Raw genomic sequence first — 17,019 nt, forward strand, 5'->3', positions numbered from 1 at the left:
ACATCCCACAGAGAATTGGTCATGGCTTTGGGAAGAGTGGTGATGGAGCCCAGGTCAAGAACAGAGAGGCTGAGGAGGAAGAAGTACATGGGGGTGTGGAGGAGGTGGTCGCAGGTGATGGCGGTGATGATGAGGTCATCTCCCAGGAGGGCAGCCAGGTAGATGCCCAGGAAGAGCCCGAAGGTCAAGAGCTGCAGCTCCCCAGTGTCTGCATATGCCAGGAGGAGGAAGTGGGTGATGGAGCTGCTATTGAACAGCTACTCTGGGCATGGCGCACTGCTGAAAGAGAAGACATTGACAAGTTAAGGGAGACATCTTTGAGCCCATCCTGTGCTGTTTCCCAACAAATCCCCCGATAATGACTTCTTTTTCTTTGGCATACTTTCCTCCATTTCTGGGAGGACATGTGTTGAAGGACATGTGTCTGAACAACATGTGTTGGGCACAAGGACTGAAGGACAGCAGTAAAATGATGAGGCTTCTGGGTCAATACATGGTGGGATAGCTCGCAGGACTGGAATGCTGTCACGGACGGCTATGTACTGTTTCGGAAAGACAGGCCAGCAGGGTGAGGTGGTGGAGTTGCTTTCTACGGGACAGAGCAACTGGAGTGTCTTGAGCTCTGCCTGCAGCTGGATGAAGAACGTGTTGAGAGCTTATCGTTAAGAATTAAGGGACAGGCGATGTGGGAGACACTGCTGTGGGTGTTTACTACAGACCACCAGATCAGGAAGAGGAAGTTGATGAGGCCTTCTACAGACAGCTGGAAATAGTCTCATGGTCACAGGCCCTGGTTCTCACGGGGGACCTCAGCCACCCCGATATTTGCTGGAAACAACACAGCCAGGCACACAGAGTCCCGGAGGTTTCTGCAGAGCATTGATGAGAACTTTCTGACACAGTTGGTGGGGAAACCAACGAGGAGAGGTGCACTGCTGGGCATTTTACTGACAAATAAAGGAGGACTATTTGGGGATGTGAAGGCTGGGGGTAGCCTTGGCTGCAGTGACCATGAGATGGTGGAGTTCCGGATCCCGCGTGGAAGAAGCAGGGCAAAAAATAGAATTACAAGCCCGGACTTCAGGAGAGCTGACTTTGGCCTCTTCAAAGACATACTTGGAGGAATCCCATGGGCAAAGGGTTTGGCAGGAAGGGGGGTGGAGGAGAGCAGATTAATAGAAAATGTCCACTTCCTCCAAGGTCAAGATGGGTGCATGCCTATGAGTAATAAATCAGGCAGAGGAGGCAGGAAATCTGCATGGATAAGCAAGGACCTTCTGGAAAAACTCAGGTGCAAGAGGGAAGTTTACAGAATGTGTAGAAAGGAACTGGCCACTTGGGAGGAGAATATAAACATTGCGAGAGTACGTAGGGATGGAACTAGGAAGGCTGAAACCCACTTGGAATTAAACCTGGCAAGGGATGTCAAGGACAATAAGAAGGGCTTCTCCAAGTACATCAGTAGTAAAAGGCAGACCAGGGAAAATGTGGGCCTGCTACTGAATGAGGTGGGTGCCCTGGTGACGGAGGATGCAGAGAAGACAGAATTACTGATACCTTCTTTGCTTCAGGCTTTACTGCTAAGGCCGGCCCTCAGCAATCCCAGACTCTGGAGAGAAGAGAAGGAGTCTGGAAAAAGAAAGATTTTCCCTTGGTTAAGGAGAATCAGGTTAGAGATCATTTAGGTAAACTTGACACCCACAAATCCATGGGTCCTGACGGGTCACAGCGCAGGAATGTTGAGGGACCTGACAGATGTTATTTCGAAGGTGCTCTCCATCATCTTTGAATGGTCACGAGGGACAGGAGAAGTGCCTGAGGACTGGAGGAGAGCCAAAGTCATGCCTATCTTCAAAAAGGGCAGGAAGGAGGACCCAGGAAACAGCAGGCTGGTCAGCGAGACCTGGAAAGGCTGGAGAGCTGGGTGGAGAGGAACAAAATGAAATTCAACAAGGGCAAATGTAGAGTCCTGCACCCTGGGAGGAAAAATGCCATGCATCAGTAAAGGTTGGGGGTTCACCTGCTGCAAAGCAGCTTTGCCGAGAGGGACCTGGGAGTCCTGGTGGACAATAAGTTGACCATAAGCCAGCAATGTGCCCTGGTGGCCAAGAAGGCCTATGGTCTCCTGGGGTGCATTACAAAAGAACGTGGGCAGCAGGTGGAGGGAGGCCATCCTTCCCCTCTGCTCTGCCCTGGTGAAGCCACATCTGGAGTACTGTGTCCAGTTCAAGAAACACAGGGAACCACTGGAAAGAGTCCAGTAGAGGGCTACAAAGATGTTCAGGGGACTGGAGCACCTCTCTTATGAGAATCAGCTGAGAGAGGTGGGTACGTTTAGCCTGGAGAAGAGAAGGCTGAGAGGGGATCTCCTCAATGCTTATCAATTTCTAAAGGACGGGTGTCAAGAGGATGGGGCCAGACTCTTTTCTGTGCTGCCCAGTGACAGGACAAGGGGAAATGGGCACAAACTGGAACACAGGAAATTCCATCTGAACACAAGGAAAAATGTCTTTACTTTGAGGGCACCAAAGATCTGGAAGAGGCTGTCCAGAGAGGCTGTGGAGTCTCCTTCTGTGGAGATATTCAAAAGCCGCCTGGCTGCATTGCTGTCCAGCCTGCTGTAGGGGCCCCTGCTTTCGCAGGGGGGTTGCACTAGACAATCTCCAAGGGTTCCTTCCAACCCCTACCATTCTGTGATTCTGTGATCCTGTGATTCTGTGATCTTCTATGTTTTCTGTTGGCCAAAGGGATTCCCCACCAGTGCCCACCGATGCTGCCCTGTCTCTCAAAAGTGCTCCATTAGAGCTTGCAGTTCTCTGTACATGTCCTGAACCACCTCTGGCACCTCAAATGCCACCAGGTGTTTGCATGGGAAAAGCTCCCTCCTGGCCTCTGTCTCCATTACTCACAGGGCAGCTCAGAGAAGGATCTCACACTGATTTAGGGCAGCTGAGCTGAGGCAAGAGGAATCCCCCCTCTGGTGGGTCTGTGGGGTGCACTGGAGAAGCTGAATGTCCCTCCGGCCTCAGGAACACTGCTGAGAGCTGAGATGCCTCATTGACTTGGCTCAATCCCTGCCCTGCACTGGTGGGTATGATCCCCGGCCCGTCACTGCCTCCGTGCCCTTCCTGGCAATGGGGCAGGAATGGGGGTTTCCAGAGGGGAACATGGACACCTCCTGTGGGTCTGCACAACCTGGCAGAGCACTTTCCACAACAGGGATCGATCCGTCCAGGGTTCAGAGAGGGACAGTCGGTGATGACTTCATTGTGCTTCAAACTCTGCTCCCCAGGAGAGACCCCGCTGCCTTGGAGGAGCTGTCAGCCCTGGAGGCGCAGGGACACCTCGAGGGATTGGGGCAGTGCGGGGAGGAGGCAGAGAAAGCCACAGCAGGTCCTCTGCTGCTGAGCTGGGCCGGGCTGCTGGGCCGGAGGGAGCTCCTGGCAAGCGGGCAGCACTGCAGAGAGACAGCTCTGCCCAGGAGCAGCTCCTCTGCACAGCGCAGCAGGGCTGAGGGCACTGTCTGCAGGCAGCGAGGGCAGAGCAGGGAGGCAGAGAGAGGTTGAAGGCAGTCTGGAGAGGGAGGATGCTGAGGACGATAGGGGGCAGAACTCTTCCCAAAGCAGAGCAGCTGCAGTAGCTGGAGAGATCTCCAACAGCTGGCACCTCCCACAGCCCATGGGATCTTTCAGGAGGACGCTCACAACTTCTCTGCTGTGGAAGAAGAGGACATTCTCTAGATTGGGGCTTCCCTGCTTCACCATCAGAGGCACGAGCATGACGGCTGCTTCTCCCAGGAATGGTCAAAGGGCTGTGAAGGTGGGTGTGCAGGCAGGGGTGGGCAGGGCTGTCCTTGCCAGCAGGGTCCCTGCACCCCGGGGGCGTTGTGCTGGGGCAGGGACTCTGCCGCCTGCCAGGGTCAGCTCTCCGCCTGCCCAGAGAGCTCCCATGTAGCTTCTGTGGGGAGAAGCTGTGGGTGGAAGGAGCAACCCCTGGCAGGGCAGGGTCATTCTGCTTTGAAGAGGGTGCTGTGTGGGTCAGGGCTCTTTACACCTCCGGATGACCTCTGGTCATTCCTGGAGGGACTTTTCAAGATGGAGTTCCCTTAATATGAAGGTAAATTTCTTTTGCTGTTTCTTCTCTACGTTGGCTGGGTGGGCAGTGGCACATGTCCAAGAGGACTTTCAAATGAAAGATCAAAGGAGGGTTCATGTAGAGATAAGGAGCTTTCCTGAGGCTGTGTCTTCGGTTTCCAGCTCTGGGGGCTACAGACAGCAGCAGCATCCCCTTTCCAGTCTCACAAGGGTCTGTGGCACCTGCTCTTTAGCCCCTGCACACACTCAGAGGTTGCAGGGCAGAGCTGGGCACACGGGGGCTGCCATGGGGTCTGCGAGCACTGGCAGGGAAGAGACGTGGGGGCAGGGAAAAGGCTGCTGGCAGGGAGAGCTCCAGGCAGTGGAGATGGGCAGGGAAGGAGGGAGCTGCTCCTGGAAGCCCTGATGCAGGGGAGATAGGGGCACCTCCAGCCACCCCTGCAGTGCAGATGCTTTCCCTGAGTCATCCAGCACAGCCCTCAGCCCTCATGGCCATGGGCTCTGGGGTGGGAGTCAGCTCTGTGCCCGGCAGAGCAGCAGGAGAGGCGAAGGGCATCCCTCCTGCCACGTGCCCCATTGCTGCTGCCCAGCGGTGGGGCTGAGGGCACCTGTCCTGCATGATCAGTGTCATGGCGGTGGCGTGCCCAGCAGGGTGAGGGTAACGCTGTCCTGAGTGCCCGGCTGCCTCTCCCCGTGCCTCTCCCAGCCAGACCCTCATGGGATTTCTTCTGGTTTCTCCACATGTCTCCTTTAAATTTATCTTTTTATTGCTGTCAGCCTCCCTGGGGATGGGAATTTCAGCTGCAGAGTCCCACACTGATCTTCTTCCACTCCTGCCGGTGTGTCCATGGGAACCAGTGTCCCAGCTTTCCTCTGACCTGTGGGGCTGTGGGCAGTGCAGGCCGTGGGGGTGGGGAAGGAGTCCATTTTCTCTCACTGAGATGCCAAAAACTGGGTATGTCCTTTGGGTGTCCGTGGAAGCTGTGAGCTGCCCTCCAGGATGCCAACCTGTCCCATAGCACCTTTGTGTTATCGGAAAGCCCCACAGAGAAACACAGAGACTCTGTGACTGAGGAAATGCTGTTGGGTGGGTGAAATGAGCCGTGGGTGTCCTTGGCTAGAGGTGGGCTGCTGAGACCTTGAGAAAGGGTGAGACATTTCATGGTCTGAGATGGATCCTTCTGCTCTCAGCACTGTCTGATGGCATAATAGAAGAGGGAATCCCCCTCCATCTCATGACGGTGCAAGATGGAGGGACAAACCATCTCCCTTGACTCTGCTCTCTGCCCCAGGCAATCCTCATGTCTCACAGCACTCACTCTGTTCTCCTGGAGTGCAGCAGAAATGCTGAGGGTTTCTGACATCCCAGAACAATGCTCAGGGGAGGTGGGGGAGCTGTAAAATACCCAAAGCCTCTCCAACTGCCTTCTGCCATCCTGGTTCCTTAGCAGTGCATGTGCAGATGCTGACAAGCCCTTCTGCATTGTAGGTGGTTCCATCAGAACAGGTAGAACATCGGCACGGACCCCGGTCCTCACTCTTCCCAGGAACTCTTCCCTCCTCACAGTACAATCAGCAAGAGTAAACCAGAGCTCGAGTCAGGAAGCTGAGGAATGTCTCCTGGAAAAGGAAAAGGGCGTATTACAGGAGGGGTAAAGTCTATGGGAAATGGCTTTCATTTTCCTTAGGGAAATCTCTGGTAACAGACCTCGACCACGTCCCCCTGCCCAGAAGCAGCAAATGTCCAACAGCAGCTCCATCACACAGTTCCACCTCCTGGCATTCGCAGACACACGGGAGCTGCAGCTCTTGACCTTCTTGCTCTTCCTGGGCATCTACCTGGCTGCCCTCCTGGGAAACGGCCTCATCATCACCGCCATCGCCTGCGACCACTGCCTCCACACCCCCATGTACTTCTTCCTCCTCAACCTCTCTGTTCTGGACCTGGGTTGCATCTCCACCACTCTCCCCAAAGCCATGGCCAATTCCCTCTTGGACAGCAGGGCCATCTCCTATGCAGGATGTGCTGCTCAAGTCTTTCTTTTTGGCTTCTTCATTTCAGCAGAATTTTCTCTTCTCACCATCATGGCCTATGACCGCTACGTTGCCATCTGCCATCCCCTGCACTACGGGACCCTCCTGGGCAGCAGAGCTTGTGTCCGCATGGCAGCAGCTGCCTGGGGCAGTGTTTTTCCCTATGCTGTGCTGCACACGGCCAATACATTTTCACTGCCCCTCTGCCAGGGCAATGCCCTGCACCAGTTCTTCTGTGAAATCCCCCACATCCTCAAGCTCTCCTGCTCACACTCCTACCTCAGGGAAGTTGGGCTTCTGGTGGTTAGTGTCTGTTTAGCCTTTGGGTGTTTTGTTTTCATTGTGGTGTCTTATGTGCAGATCTTGAGGGCTGTGCTGAGGGTCCCCTCTGAGCAGGGACGGCACAAAGCCTTTTCCACGTGCCTCCCTCACCTGGTGGTTGTCTCCCTCGTTATCAGCACTGGCATGTTTGCCTACATGAAGCCCCCCTCCATCTCCTCCCCATCCCTGGACCTGGTAGTATCATTTCTGTACTCGGTGGTGCCTCCAGCAGTGAACCCCCTCATCTACAGCATGAGGAACCAGGAGCTCAAGGATGCCCTATGGAAACAAGCCCAATGGACGCTGTTTCACTGAAAATAACCTGCTACCCCTTCTCTGCACATTGCCCAAGGCTTATCTTAGATCACGAGCCTAATTTTTCTCTTGTCATAATCCTGCTTATTGATATTTTTCTGTGTTTATACTACTTGTTCTGAGGCTTGATCCTACTGGGTCTGACCCTTGCACAACACTGTGTCAGGTGTGGCTTGACAGATAACAGCTCCTAAATGAAACGGGATGTCTCAGGTAGAATAGCGAGAAAAGGGAAAAGCAGGGGAAAAAAAAAACATGGTCTGAGATAAATATTGTTTAATAGAACAGTAACAGAAAATAAAAGCAGTAGCAGTAACAATAATAATAATAATAATAATAATAGTAATAATAATAATATTAATAATAATAATAATAATAATAATAATAATAATAAAGTATATCTAGAATAAAGTGATGCAAAACAAATTGCTGTCACCAAACAATGATTATTTGCCCCGCCTGTCTGGAGAAGTAATCACCGATCCCTGCCCCCAAGCTGACTCACATTTACTTACTGAGCATGACGGCTATGGGATGGAATATTCCTTTGGCCAGTTTGTCTTGTCTGTGCCCCCCCACCTTCAACGGGAAGTTGAAAAAGTCCGTGACTTAATATAAGCATCACTCAGCAACAACTAAAACAATATGAGTTAGCAATGTTATTCTCATAGTCAATCCAAAACACAGCAGCTACCAGGAAGGATATTAACTCTATCCCAGGCAAAACCAGGACAGCGTCCGCCCCTTATTCTATACCATCTACCTCATGCCCAGGTCTTACACTTTTCCATAAATCACCACCATTTTCCTGTCTTTCATACATGTGTATATACACACAGATATCATTCCCTTAGTCCATGGCCCATCCCACTGAAATGTCCCTTGAGTTCATTTAGTCCATGACTTTGGGCTCCATCTGTTTTAACTGTCTTTCCCGGCAGGAGACGTGGTGTGTGGTGTTGAATTGTTGCGTGCTGCATCTGGAGCTCACAGCTGGTGTAGCCGGCATGGCCTATGCCCATCATCTGTGGGTTGAAGATGTCGATCTCAAGACAATTCCCGGGTGCCAGTTGCTGCAGCCACTTCTGCACTTTGCTCAGTTTCATCAAAGTTCATTCTTCATTAATTTAGGTCACTTTCACTGCAATGCCATAGATAGAGCATATAGCAACCGTATCAGTGATGACATATAGTGGTAATTTAGCAATAAATATCATATCATTTGATTCATTGGCCATTCTCACCAAAATCAAATCCCCTTGAGGAACACATCGATCATCCCCATCCTCCAGCATCACCCACCAAGCGCACTCAGGGCCTTAAAAAAAGCAATCCCACAGATAGTTTTGCCTTTGCTTGTGTCAGGAATAACCCAGACTGTCTTCGCAAACATATTCAGATCCTCAAATGTTACCTAACCAGGTGGCCTTTGCCAAATGTGTATCCGGACTTTTGAAGGTCCCACCACCCATGGCTCTCAGTGTAGTTTATAGCAGTCCGTTGTATTGTTTCATTTTCCCAGAGGCTCGTGCATGGTAGGGGATGTGATACACCCGCCCAATGCCATGCTCTTTGGCCCAGGTGTCTATGAGGCTGTTTGGAAATGAGTCCTACTGTCTGACTCAATTCTCTCTGGGGTGCCATGTCGCCATCAGACTTGCTTTTCAAGGCCCAGGATAGTTGTTCAGGGCGGTGGCATGGGTCACAGGGTGTGTCCAGCTGTCCGGTGTTTGCTTCCACCGTTGTGAGCACGTGGCGCTTGCCTTGGCGGGTTTGAGGGAGTGTGATAGAACCAATCTGCCAGGCCTCCCCGTATTGATATTTCAGCCAACGTCCTCCATATCAAAGAAGCTTTAACCGCTTGACTTGCTTAATTGCAGCACACGTTTCACATTCGTGGATAACCTGTGCAATAGTTAACGTGGCCAAATCCACCCCCTGGTCACGAGCCCATCTATATGTCTCATCTCTTCCTTGATGGCTTGAGGCGTCATGGGCCCACCAAGCTATGAATAGTTCACCCTTACGTTGCCAGTCCATGTCCACCTGAGCCACTTCAGTCTTAGCAGCCTGATCCACCTGCTGGTTGTTTTGATGTTCCTCAGTGGCCTGACCCTTGGGTACGTGGTCATCTACATGATGTACTTTCACAACCAGATTCTCTATCCGGGCAGCAATGTCTTGCCACAGTTCAGCAGCCCAGATGGGTCTACCTCTGCACTGCCAGTTGCTCTGCTCCCACTGCTGTAACCACCCCCACAGAGCATTTGCCACCACCCATGAATCAATATGGAGGTAAAGCACCAGCTGCGAGGGGGCTCACAGCCGGTCCCGGGTAACCCCTGCGCCTGTGATTTCCCTTTGGGGCACATTCCAGAGCCACCACACAGGCAGGGGTAGGGAGACGATATTGGAGGGAGGGCACGGACAAAGCGCTGTAGCACCTCCAGGAGAAGCACCTTCCACTGCCACAGGCTGTGACGTGGGCGATAGCTTGGCTCCCAGCGACACATCCTCACCCAGGGAGAGGAAGAGGAGTGCTGTGCTTTGCACTGCCTCAGTGAGCTTTGCCTGGAGGAGAGACTCTGCGATGTGGTTATCAGCGTGGGTGGCATTGAGTTCAGTGATGACAAGAACATCCTCTGTAGCTGCAGTCAATAGTTCAGGTCAGTGCTTGGAACAAGAGGGGATGGGGACACACAGCATTTCCCAGGCTGTGTCACGCTGCCTTAGTGTCTCTCCAGTGCTTCCCTCAGCACTGAACCTCTTTTCCAGCACTTCCCCACAGTCCTGGTGCCTCCCTGGACACCGGAATTCATCCCCAACCCAAGATGTCACAGCAGCGCTGGAAGCGGTGTCTGACGAACCCCCCGATGCGGTGCAGGGCTGGAGCGTGGCCAGCCGGGCTTGTCTGCCGTGGGGCGGGAGGTGTTCCTTGCCCACACACTGCCATTCTCTGGTGGTCTTGAAGCAAGGGAAGCACTGGCCTTGTGGTTCTCTGTGCACAGCCAGAGGCGGTGACTCCTTGTTAAAACAACCGGCTCGTAACACATGAATTAATAAACCCCATGGCCTCCCAGCGTGGCTACTGCGTGTGCCCAAATTGGTGCCCCAGGAAGGAGGCACAGGGGATAACAGGGTCTGGGTCTAACGCAGCAAAGATGCTTTTCCCCCAGCACTGCTTTGCTTTTTTCAGGGCTTTGTTTTCCACTCGCTGGAGCAATGGTGGGAAGGTCGTCTATAAAATCCCCAGCACCTCACCTGAAATGATGCGACTCATTACCAAGTACGCCTACACCGGCACAGTACCTGTCACGGCTGACAATGTTGAACGTTTGCTGATAGCAGCCGACCAGTTCAACATCATGGGCATCGTCAGACTGTGCTGCGAGTTCTTAAATTCCCAGCTGTGCTTGGAGAACTGCGTCGGCATCTGGAGATTCACCGAGTATTACTACTGCCTTTATTATTGACTTTATTATTGACCTGCGAGAAGACACCCATGCTTTCATCCCCCATCACTTGGAGGGGGTGACCAGGGTGTCGAGAGAGTTTCTGGAGCTCTCCGTCAAAGACCTCCTGTGTGTCCTGCAGAAGGAGGAGCTCAGTGGGAAAGAAGAGGCCGTGTTCAAGGCCGTTCTGCAATGGATGGCTCACGACCCGCAGAACAGGAGGCAGCAGGTTGCAGTCTTCCTGGGCAAGGAAGAGTGGAAGGGGGGACAGAGGGCATTTATTTAAAACAAAGAAAGTCTAGGTTATTCTTAGCTTAGAAAAAATAAACTCAGCATTTTTGACAGTAAGGACTTTGCTTGAAACTTTTGAAATCCTGCCTTCACAAGGGTATAAATTTGTAGTTCATATTCACTGTACATACACACCACTCACCCAAATCCCATTGCTTGTTAGCACGTGCATGGTTTCCGAAGGCACACACACTGACACTGACACTATGGAAATGATCAGGTGTCTGTTGTCTATGAGTGCCCAGGCCACAGTTGTGTGAGGCATTGCACAAGCATCGGAAATCCTTGCCCAAAAGAGTTTGCAAACCACCTGTTCCTTTCGACTGGGCTCGAAAGGGGGACCATCTTGCATAGGGGAGGATGGCACATCTCTCTCATGTTCTTGAGGCAGTCCTATTCGAGTCATGGTTTCAGTCAGAGTCCTTCCTGAACGATCATTGCCTGGGAGGACAGCACCATAAAGGCAGTCAAGTGCCTTCTGGGCCACCCCTGGGGACAATTCTTGGCCTTCGAGGATAACATCATGAAAACTTTCCAACTGCCCATGCTGTCCCAGGAGAGAGACTGGGACACAAAGTATGGAATTACACGAGTGATTCTCTGTCCACGAGCACGAGTGGTCCCAGTCAAATTGGGACACCCCAAATGCAGTTTCACACATGGTTCTTATACCTTTAGAGCATTCAGGTACAACACAATTTGAGTGATCGCTACGTAACACGCACACACAGGCTGCTGTTTGGCAAAGCAACTCTCATGCTGTGGCATCATCATCCACCTGCTGCTCTCCTAATGGAGACGTCCCTGGAGTCGGTCTTGCTGCAGTTCCTTATCTCTGATGCCAGATGAGGGGAGGGTTTCACAGGGGTGTCAGAGGGGCTGGGAGGCTGGCGTCATCCGGGCAGTGCTGGAGTATCCTTTCTTCTTCAGGCTGGGGGCTGTCTTCTCCTCCCGACAATGAGCTGGGTCCTGTAGTCATGCTGACTGAACCATGGCTATGCAGTACGCAATAGAAACGCTGTATATCTTAAGAAAGTTCATACAATTTCGTACTCTATAGAGTAATTGTTACAATAGTTTGGGAATGAGCTTTTCCTGACAGTCCCTCCTTTTCCTTTCACCGTCAGGGTCACACTATACTCTTCATTATTTAAGTCGTAAGTCAAGTTCATAAGGTAATACTACACTGTAAACACACCCATCTAATTAGAAAGCAAAACAAGAGAGTGAATACAACAACCCAAATCCTTTCAGTTCACAGTCCTGTTCCTAAGTCTGGGAGCCAAGAGGTTAGCTACCCAAAGAGATTTAGGGGAGATCCCTGCCCTATTTCGTGTAATATTTTTAAATGAGTCTTTCTCTTGTTTCTCTCAGTTTTGTTTTTCTGATCTTGACTGACATAAAAACCCCAGCAGCTCTTATTCAAGAACGCACCTACTCTGTCCTGTACTTCTAAAAGGTGCTCTAGAGCTAAGCCATTCTATATTACCATTTTTGATAATAATCTGATTTCTTCCTCTAAGGCTGTCAAACTGCCTGCCCTCATTAATGGCTTTTTCTAATTCTCTTGGCACATTTGCAGTAGCCCTTTCTAGTTTTGCGGTCCTTCGCTGTGGGATAAAATCTGATATAGACAGGTGGAACTCAGTGCCACATTATCAAAGGCATTTATGAAAGGCAGGTCCTGCTTGACTAACCTGATCTCCTTCTACAACGTGGTCACGCACTCAGTGGATGAGGGAAAAACTGTGGATGTTGTCTATCTGGACTTTAGTAAAGCCTTTGACACTGTTTCCCACAGCATTCTCCTGGAGAAACTGGCTGCTCATGGCTCGGATGGGCACACGCTTTGCGGGGTAAAAAACTGTCTGGAAGGCCGTGCCCAGAGAGTGGTGGTGATCGGAGTTAATTGCAGTTGGCGGGCGGTCAGGAGTGGTGTCCCCCAGGGCTCAGTGCTGGGGCCAGTCCTGTTTAACATCTTTATCAATGATCGGGATGAGGGGATGGAGCGCACCCTCAGTCAGTTTGCGAATGACACCAAGCTGGGTGGGAGTGTTGATCTGCCTGAGGGTAGGGAGGTTCTGCAGAGGGATTCGGACAGACTGGACCCATGGGCCAAGGCAGACTGTAGGAGTTTCAATGAGGCCAAGTGCTGCGTCTCACACTTTGGCCACAACAACCCCCGCCAAAGCTACAGGCTTGGGGAGGAGGGGCTGGAAAGCTGCTCACAGAGAGGGACCTCTGTTGTTGGTTGTTAGCGGCTGAACATGAGCCAGCAGTGTGCCCAGGTGGCCAAGAAGACCATAGGCATCCTGGCGTGTATCAGGACTAGTGTAGCCAGTAGGACCAGGGATGTGATTTTCCCCCTGTACTGGGCATTGGGGGGCTGCATCTTGAATATTGTGTTTGGTTTAGGGCCCCTCACCACAAGAAGGACATTGAGGCACTGGAGCGGTTCCAGAGAAGGGCAACGAAACTGGTGAGTGGTCAGGAGCACATGCCTTATGAGGAGGGCTGAGGGAACTTGTTTAGCCTGGTTGTTTAGCCTGGAGAAAAGGAGGCTGAGGGGAGACCTTATTGCTCTCAAAATTGATCTGAAAGGAGGTTGCAGAGAGGTGGGGGTCCACCTGTTCTGTCAGGTAACGGGTGTTAGAACAAGAGGAAATGGTTCAAGTTGCACCAAGGGAAGTTTCAACTGGATATTAGGAAGAATTTCTTTACTGAAAGGGTCATCAGGCATTGGAATGTGTTACCCAGGGCCGTGGTGGAGTCCCCATCCCTGGAGGTGTTTAAGGGTCGTGTAGATATAGTGCCGAGGGACATGGTTTAGTGATGGGCTTGTCTGTGTTAGGGTAATGATTGGACTATGTGATTTTACAGGTCTTCTCCCATCTAGGAAATTCTGTGATACTGTGATTCTGTGATGATGGCCCTGGGGCAACTTCGCCGGGGTGTCCATTGAACACAGGCACAGCCCAGACCCTGCTTGTCTGGTCTGTCATGTCTCTCGCAGGAGCCCGGCTGTGCGAGGACACTGCTGTGTGCCCCCACCCTGCACATTCCCTCACTTCAGCTCTTCCCTGTGGTTCTCTTCTCTAGGGCACTTGCCAGCCTTGCCAGCACAGACCCTCCCAGAATCTGGCCACCTCCTGCCCTCTCCCAGCACAGACCAGCAGAGCAGCCCCATTGGGACTGGTCCCACAGCAGGACACAGAGGCCAGTGAGACTTTCCACCCATCCGGCATGATGAGGAGATCTCTGCCCCAGGCAGCTTGCAGCCCCCCCTGCCAAATGTCCTCCCAGGATGGCATGAGAGAATTGGCCCAGGGCACCCTCAGGAAGGTCCTTTGGCCTCAGGGACAGGCAGCCTGCCCCGAGCTGTCCCACCAGAGCAAAGGGTTCCTCTTGCCATGGCTGCCCTGCACACACACGGTGCCCTGCTCTTCTCCCACCACAGCCCATCTCCCCTCAGAGCCTCTTCCCGAGAGAGCTCATCCATGCTGGCCTGGCCATCCGTTCCTGGACCCCTCCCCAGGCGTCCCACAGCCCCCGAGCTGGTGGTGCGGCTCTGCAGAGCCGGGGGCTGTGGTGCCCAGGGCCATGCTGGTCAGGCTGGGAGGCAGACCCAGCTCGGGTGGCTCCTGCCCCCTTCACCTCAGCACACAGACGTGGCCCCTTTAGCTCCAGAGAAGTTCTCGGAGAAAGGATCTCAGACAAACAAGTCAGTGCAGGGTCCTTCAGTTTTTCAAAAACAAAGAGAGAACAGTTTCTTATTTACACAAAGTCTGTGGCTCCCACAAAACAGATCCTGACATAGCAATAGGATAAAGGATGATTCTTCACTTTTATTGACAGCATTAACAAAACCCAGAAAAGCTAAAAACCAAATAAATGAAAGGAAAAAAAAGTACTAAAGACAATCTGGGCCTGTAATGTGTTACATCATGTGTGATATGTAGAAGATGGGCAGTTCATTGCTGCTTCTGACAAGATACCAGTCATCAGTTTCCACAGGGCATCCTTGAGTTCCTGGTTCCTCATGCTGTAGATGAGGGGGTTCACTGCTGGAGTCACCACTGAGTGCAGAAATGACACCAACAGGTCCAGAGATGGGGAGGAAATGGAGGGGGGCTTCAGGTAGGCAAACATGGCAGTGCTGTTAAACAGGGAGATCACAACCACGTGAGGGATGCCCGTGGAAAAGGCTTTGTGCCGTCCCTGCTCCGAGGGCATCCTCAGCACAGCCCTCAAGATCTGCACATAGGAAAAGAGAATGAAAGCCAAAGCCCCGAATGCTAGTAAGACACTAAGCACCAGAAGCCCAACTTCCCTGAGGTAGTCTGAATGTGAGCAGGAGAGCTTGAGGATGTGGGGGATTTCACAGAAGAACTGGTGCAGGGCATTGCCCTGGCAGGGGGGGAGTGAAAATGTATTGGCCGTGTGCAGCACAGCATAGGGAAAAACACTGCCCCAGACAGCTGCTGCCATGCGGACACAAGCTCTGCTGCCCAGGAGGGTCCCGTAGTGCAGGGGATGGCAGATGGCAACGTAGCGGTCATAGGCCATGATGGTGAGGAGAGAAAACTCTGCTGAAATGAAAAAGACAAACAGCAAGGCCCGTGTAGCATATCCTGCATAAGAGGTGACCCTGGTGTCCCAGAGGGAATTGGCCATGACTTTGGGGAGAGTGGTGGAGATGGAGCCCAGGTCAAGAACAGAGAGGCTGATGAGGAAGACGTACATGGGGGTACCAAGAAGACCGAGTGGATAAGGTCCTCTATAGACAGATTGGAGTAGGCTCACATTCACAAGCCCTGGTCCTCAGAGGGAACTTCAGCCACCCTGATAGCTGTTGGAAGGAAAGCAGAGCAGAGCACAGGCAATCCAGGAGGTACCTGGAATGCATCCTTCTCCAAGTGACAGAGGAGCCAATGAGAAGAGGTGCCATGCTGGACGTTGTCCTGACCAACAAAGAGGGTCTGGTGGGGAATGTCATGGTCAAGGGCAGCCTTGGCTGCAGTGACCTTGAGGTGGCAGATTCTGAGATCTTTAAGGTGGCCAGGAGGGCACACAGTAAACTCTGGATTTCAGGAGATCAGACTTTGGCCTCTTCAGGGATCTGCTTGCTGGACTACATTGGGACAAATCCCTGGAAGGAAGAGAGGCCCAAGAGAGTTGGCTAATCTCCAAGGGCTACCTCTGCCAAGCTCAGGAGCGATACATCCCAGCAAAGAGGAAGTCAGACAAAGACGCCAGGAGGCCTGCATTGATGACCAAGCAGCTCCTGGTCAATCTCAAATAAACAAAGGAAGCCTACAGAGGGTGGAAGCAAGGACAGGTATCCTGGGAGGAATTGTCCGAGCAGCCAGGGATCAGGTTAGAAAAGCTAAAGCCCAGGTAGAGGTGAATCTGGCCAGGGGCATGAGGGGCAACAAGAAAGCCTTCTATAGGTATGTGGGTGACAAAAGAAAGACTAGGGAACACGTGGGCCCACTCGGGAAGGAACTGGGAGACCTGGTCACCCGGGACATGGAGAAGGCTGAGGTACTCAACGACTTCTTTGCCTCAGTCTTCCCTGGAAAGGGCTCTAACACTGCCCTTGTCCTCTCCCAGGAACTTCCCAGCACTCACCAGCCCCTGCCCAGCTCTGCCCACCTCCCCTGCCCTCTCCCCAGGACAGCCCAGCCCAGCAGCCCAGTCTGGGCTGGCCCCACAGCACTGCCCACCGCAGGCTGATGCAGAGCTCTGGGCACTCACCGCACAGCCCCAGCTCCTCCCAAGGGTGCAGCAGCTCCTGGGGGTCAGACAAGGAGGTCAGCCTGCCCATCAGCCCCGGGGCTCGTGCTGGTGCTCAGGGAATGAGGAAAAAGAGGCTGGTAACTCTCTGCCTCTCTGGAATTCATATTGTGCCTCATCCCCAGCCCTGACTTAATTTGCCCCTTCTCTCCCCAGTCAGCCCCATCCCCCAGGACAGCACAGCAGTCCTGGCCCTGGGGTTCCCTCAGGCATCTCCTGCATCTCCCCACTCTCCCCATCCTGTGCCTGATGAGTCCCTGCTGACTCCCTCGGCACTGCAGCGTCCTTGTGCGTGGACACATTGATTCAGGGCTTTATATTGGTGGACTTCACCTTTGAGTGAATTCACCTTTGTGCGGTGGAACCCAGTAGTACTCAATAGAACCCGATGAGCTTAGCTCCAAAACCACTGAAAAGACAAGGAGAAGAGACTCATTAAAAGACCAATTCCTTGAACATGTTCTTGGAAGGAACTTTGGAGGAACAGCCCATCTTTCAGGCACGGCACTTGGGAGATGCCCTTTTATTGAAGAGCTGTTATCTGTCAGGCCACACCTGACACAGTGTTGTGCAAGAGTCAGACACAGTAGGATCAAGCCTCAGAACAAGTAGTATAAACCCAGAAAAATATCAATAAGCAGGATTATGAAAAGAGAAAAAAGCAGGCTCGTGGTCTGAGATAAACTCTGGGCAATGTGCAGAGAAGGGGTGGCAGG

At 52.4% G+C, this 17,019-nt stretch overlaps 1 protein-coding gene across 1 annotated transcript; it reads left to right on the forward strand.

The window, feature by feature from the left end:
• Positions 1 to 5,834: 5,834 nt before the first annotated feature.
• LOC309684356 (olfactory receptor 14A16-like) lies at positions 5,835 to 6,764 on the forward strand (the record flags this gene model as incomplete). The annotated part of the gene is made up of 1 exon (XM_082500283.1): positions 5,835 to 6,764. The coding sequence occupies one exon, from the start codon at positions 5,835 to 5,837 to the stop codon at positions 6,762 to 6,764; it is 930 nt and encodes a 309-aa protein (XP_082356409.1).
• Between the last annotated feature and the right edge of the window lie 10,255 nt (positions 6,765 to 17,019).

The sequence above is a fragment of the Vanellus vanellus genome (genome assembly GCF_965231255.1).
Source record: "Vanellus vanellus genome assembly, contig: HAP1_SCAFFOLD_53, whole genome shotgun sequence".
Lineage (NCBI taxonomy): Eukaryota > Metazoa > Chordata > Aves > Charadriiformes > Charadriidae > Vanellus > Vanellus vanellus.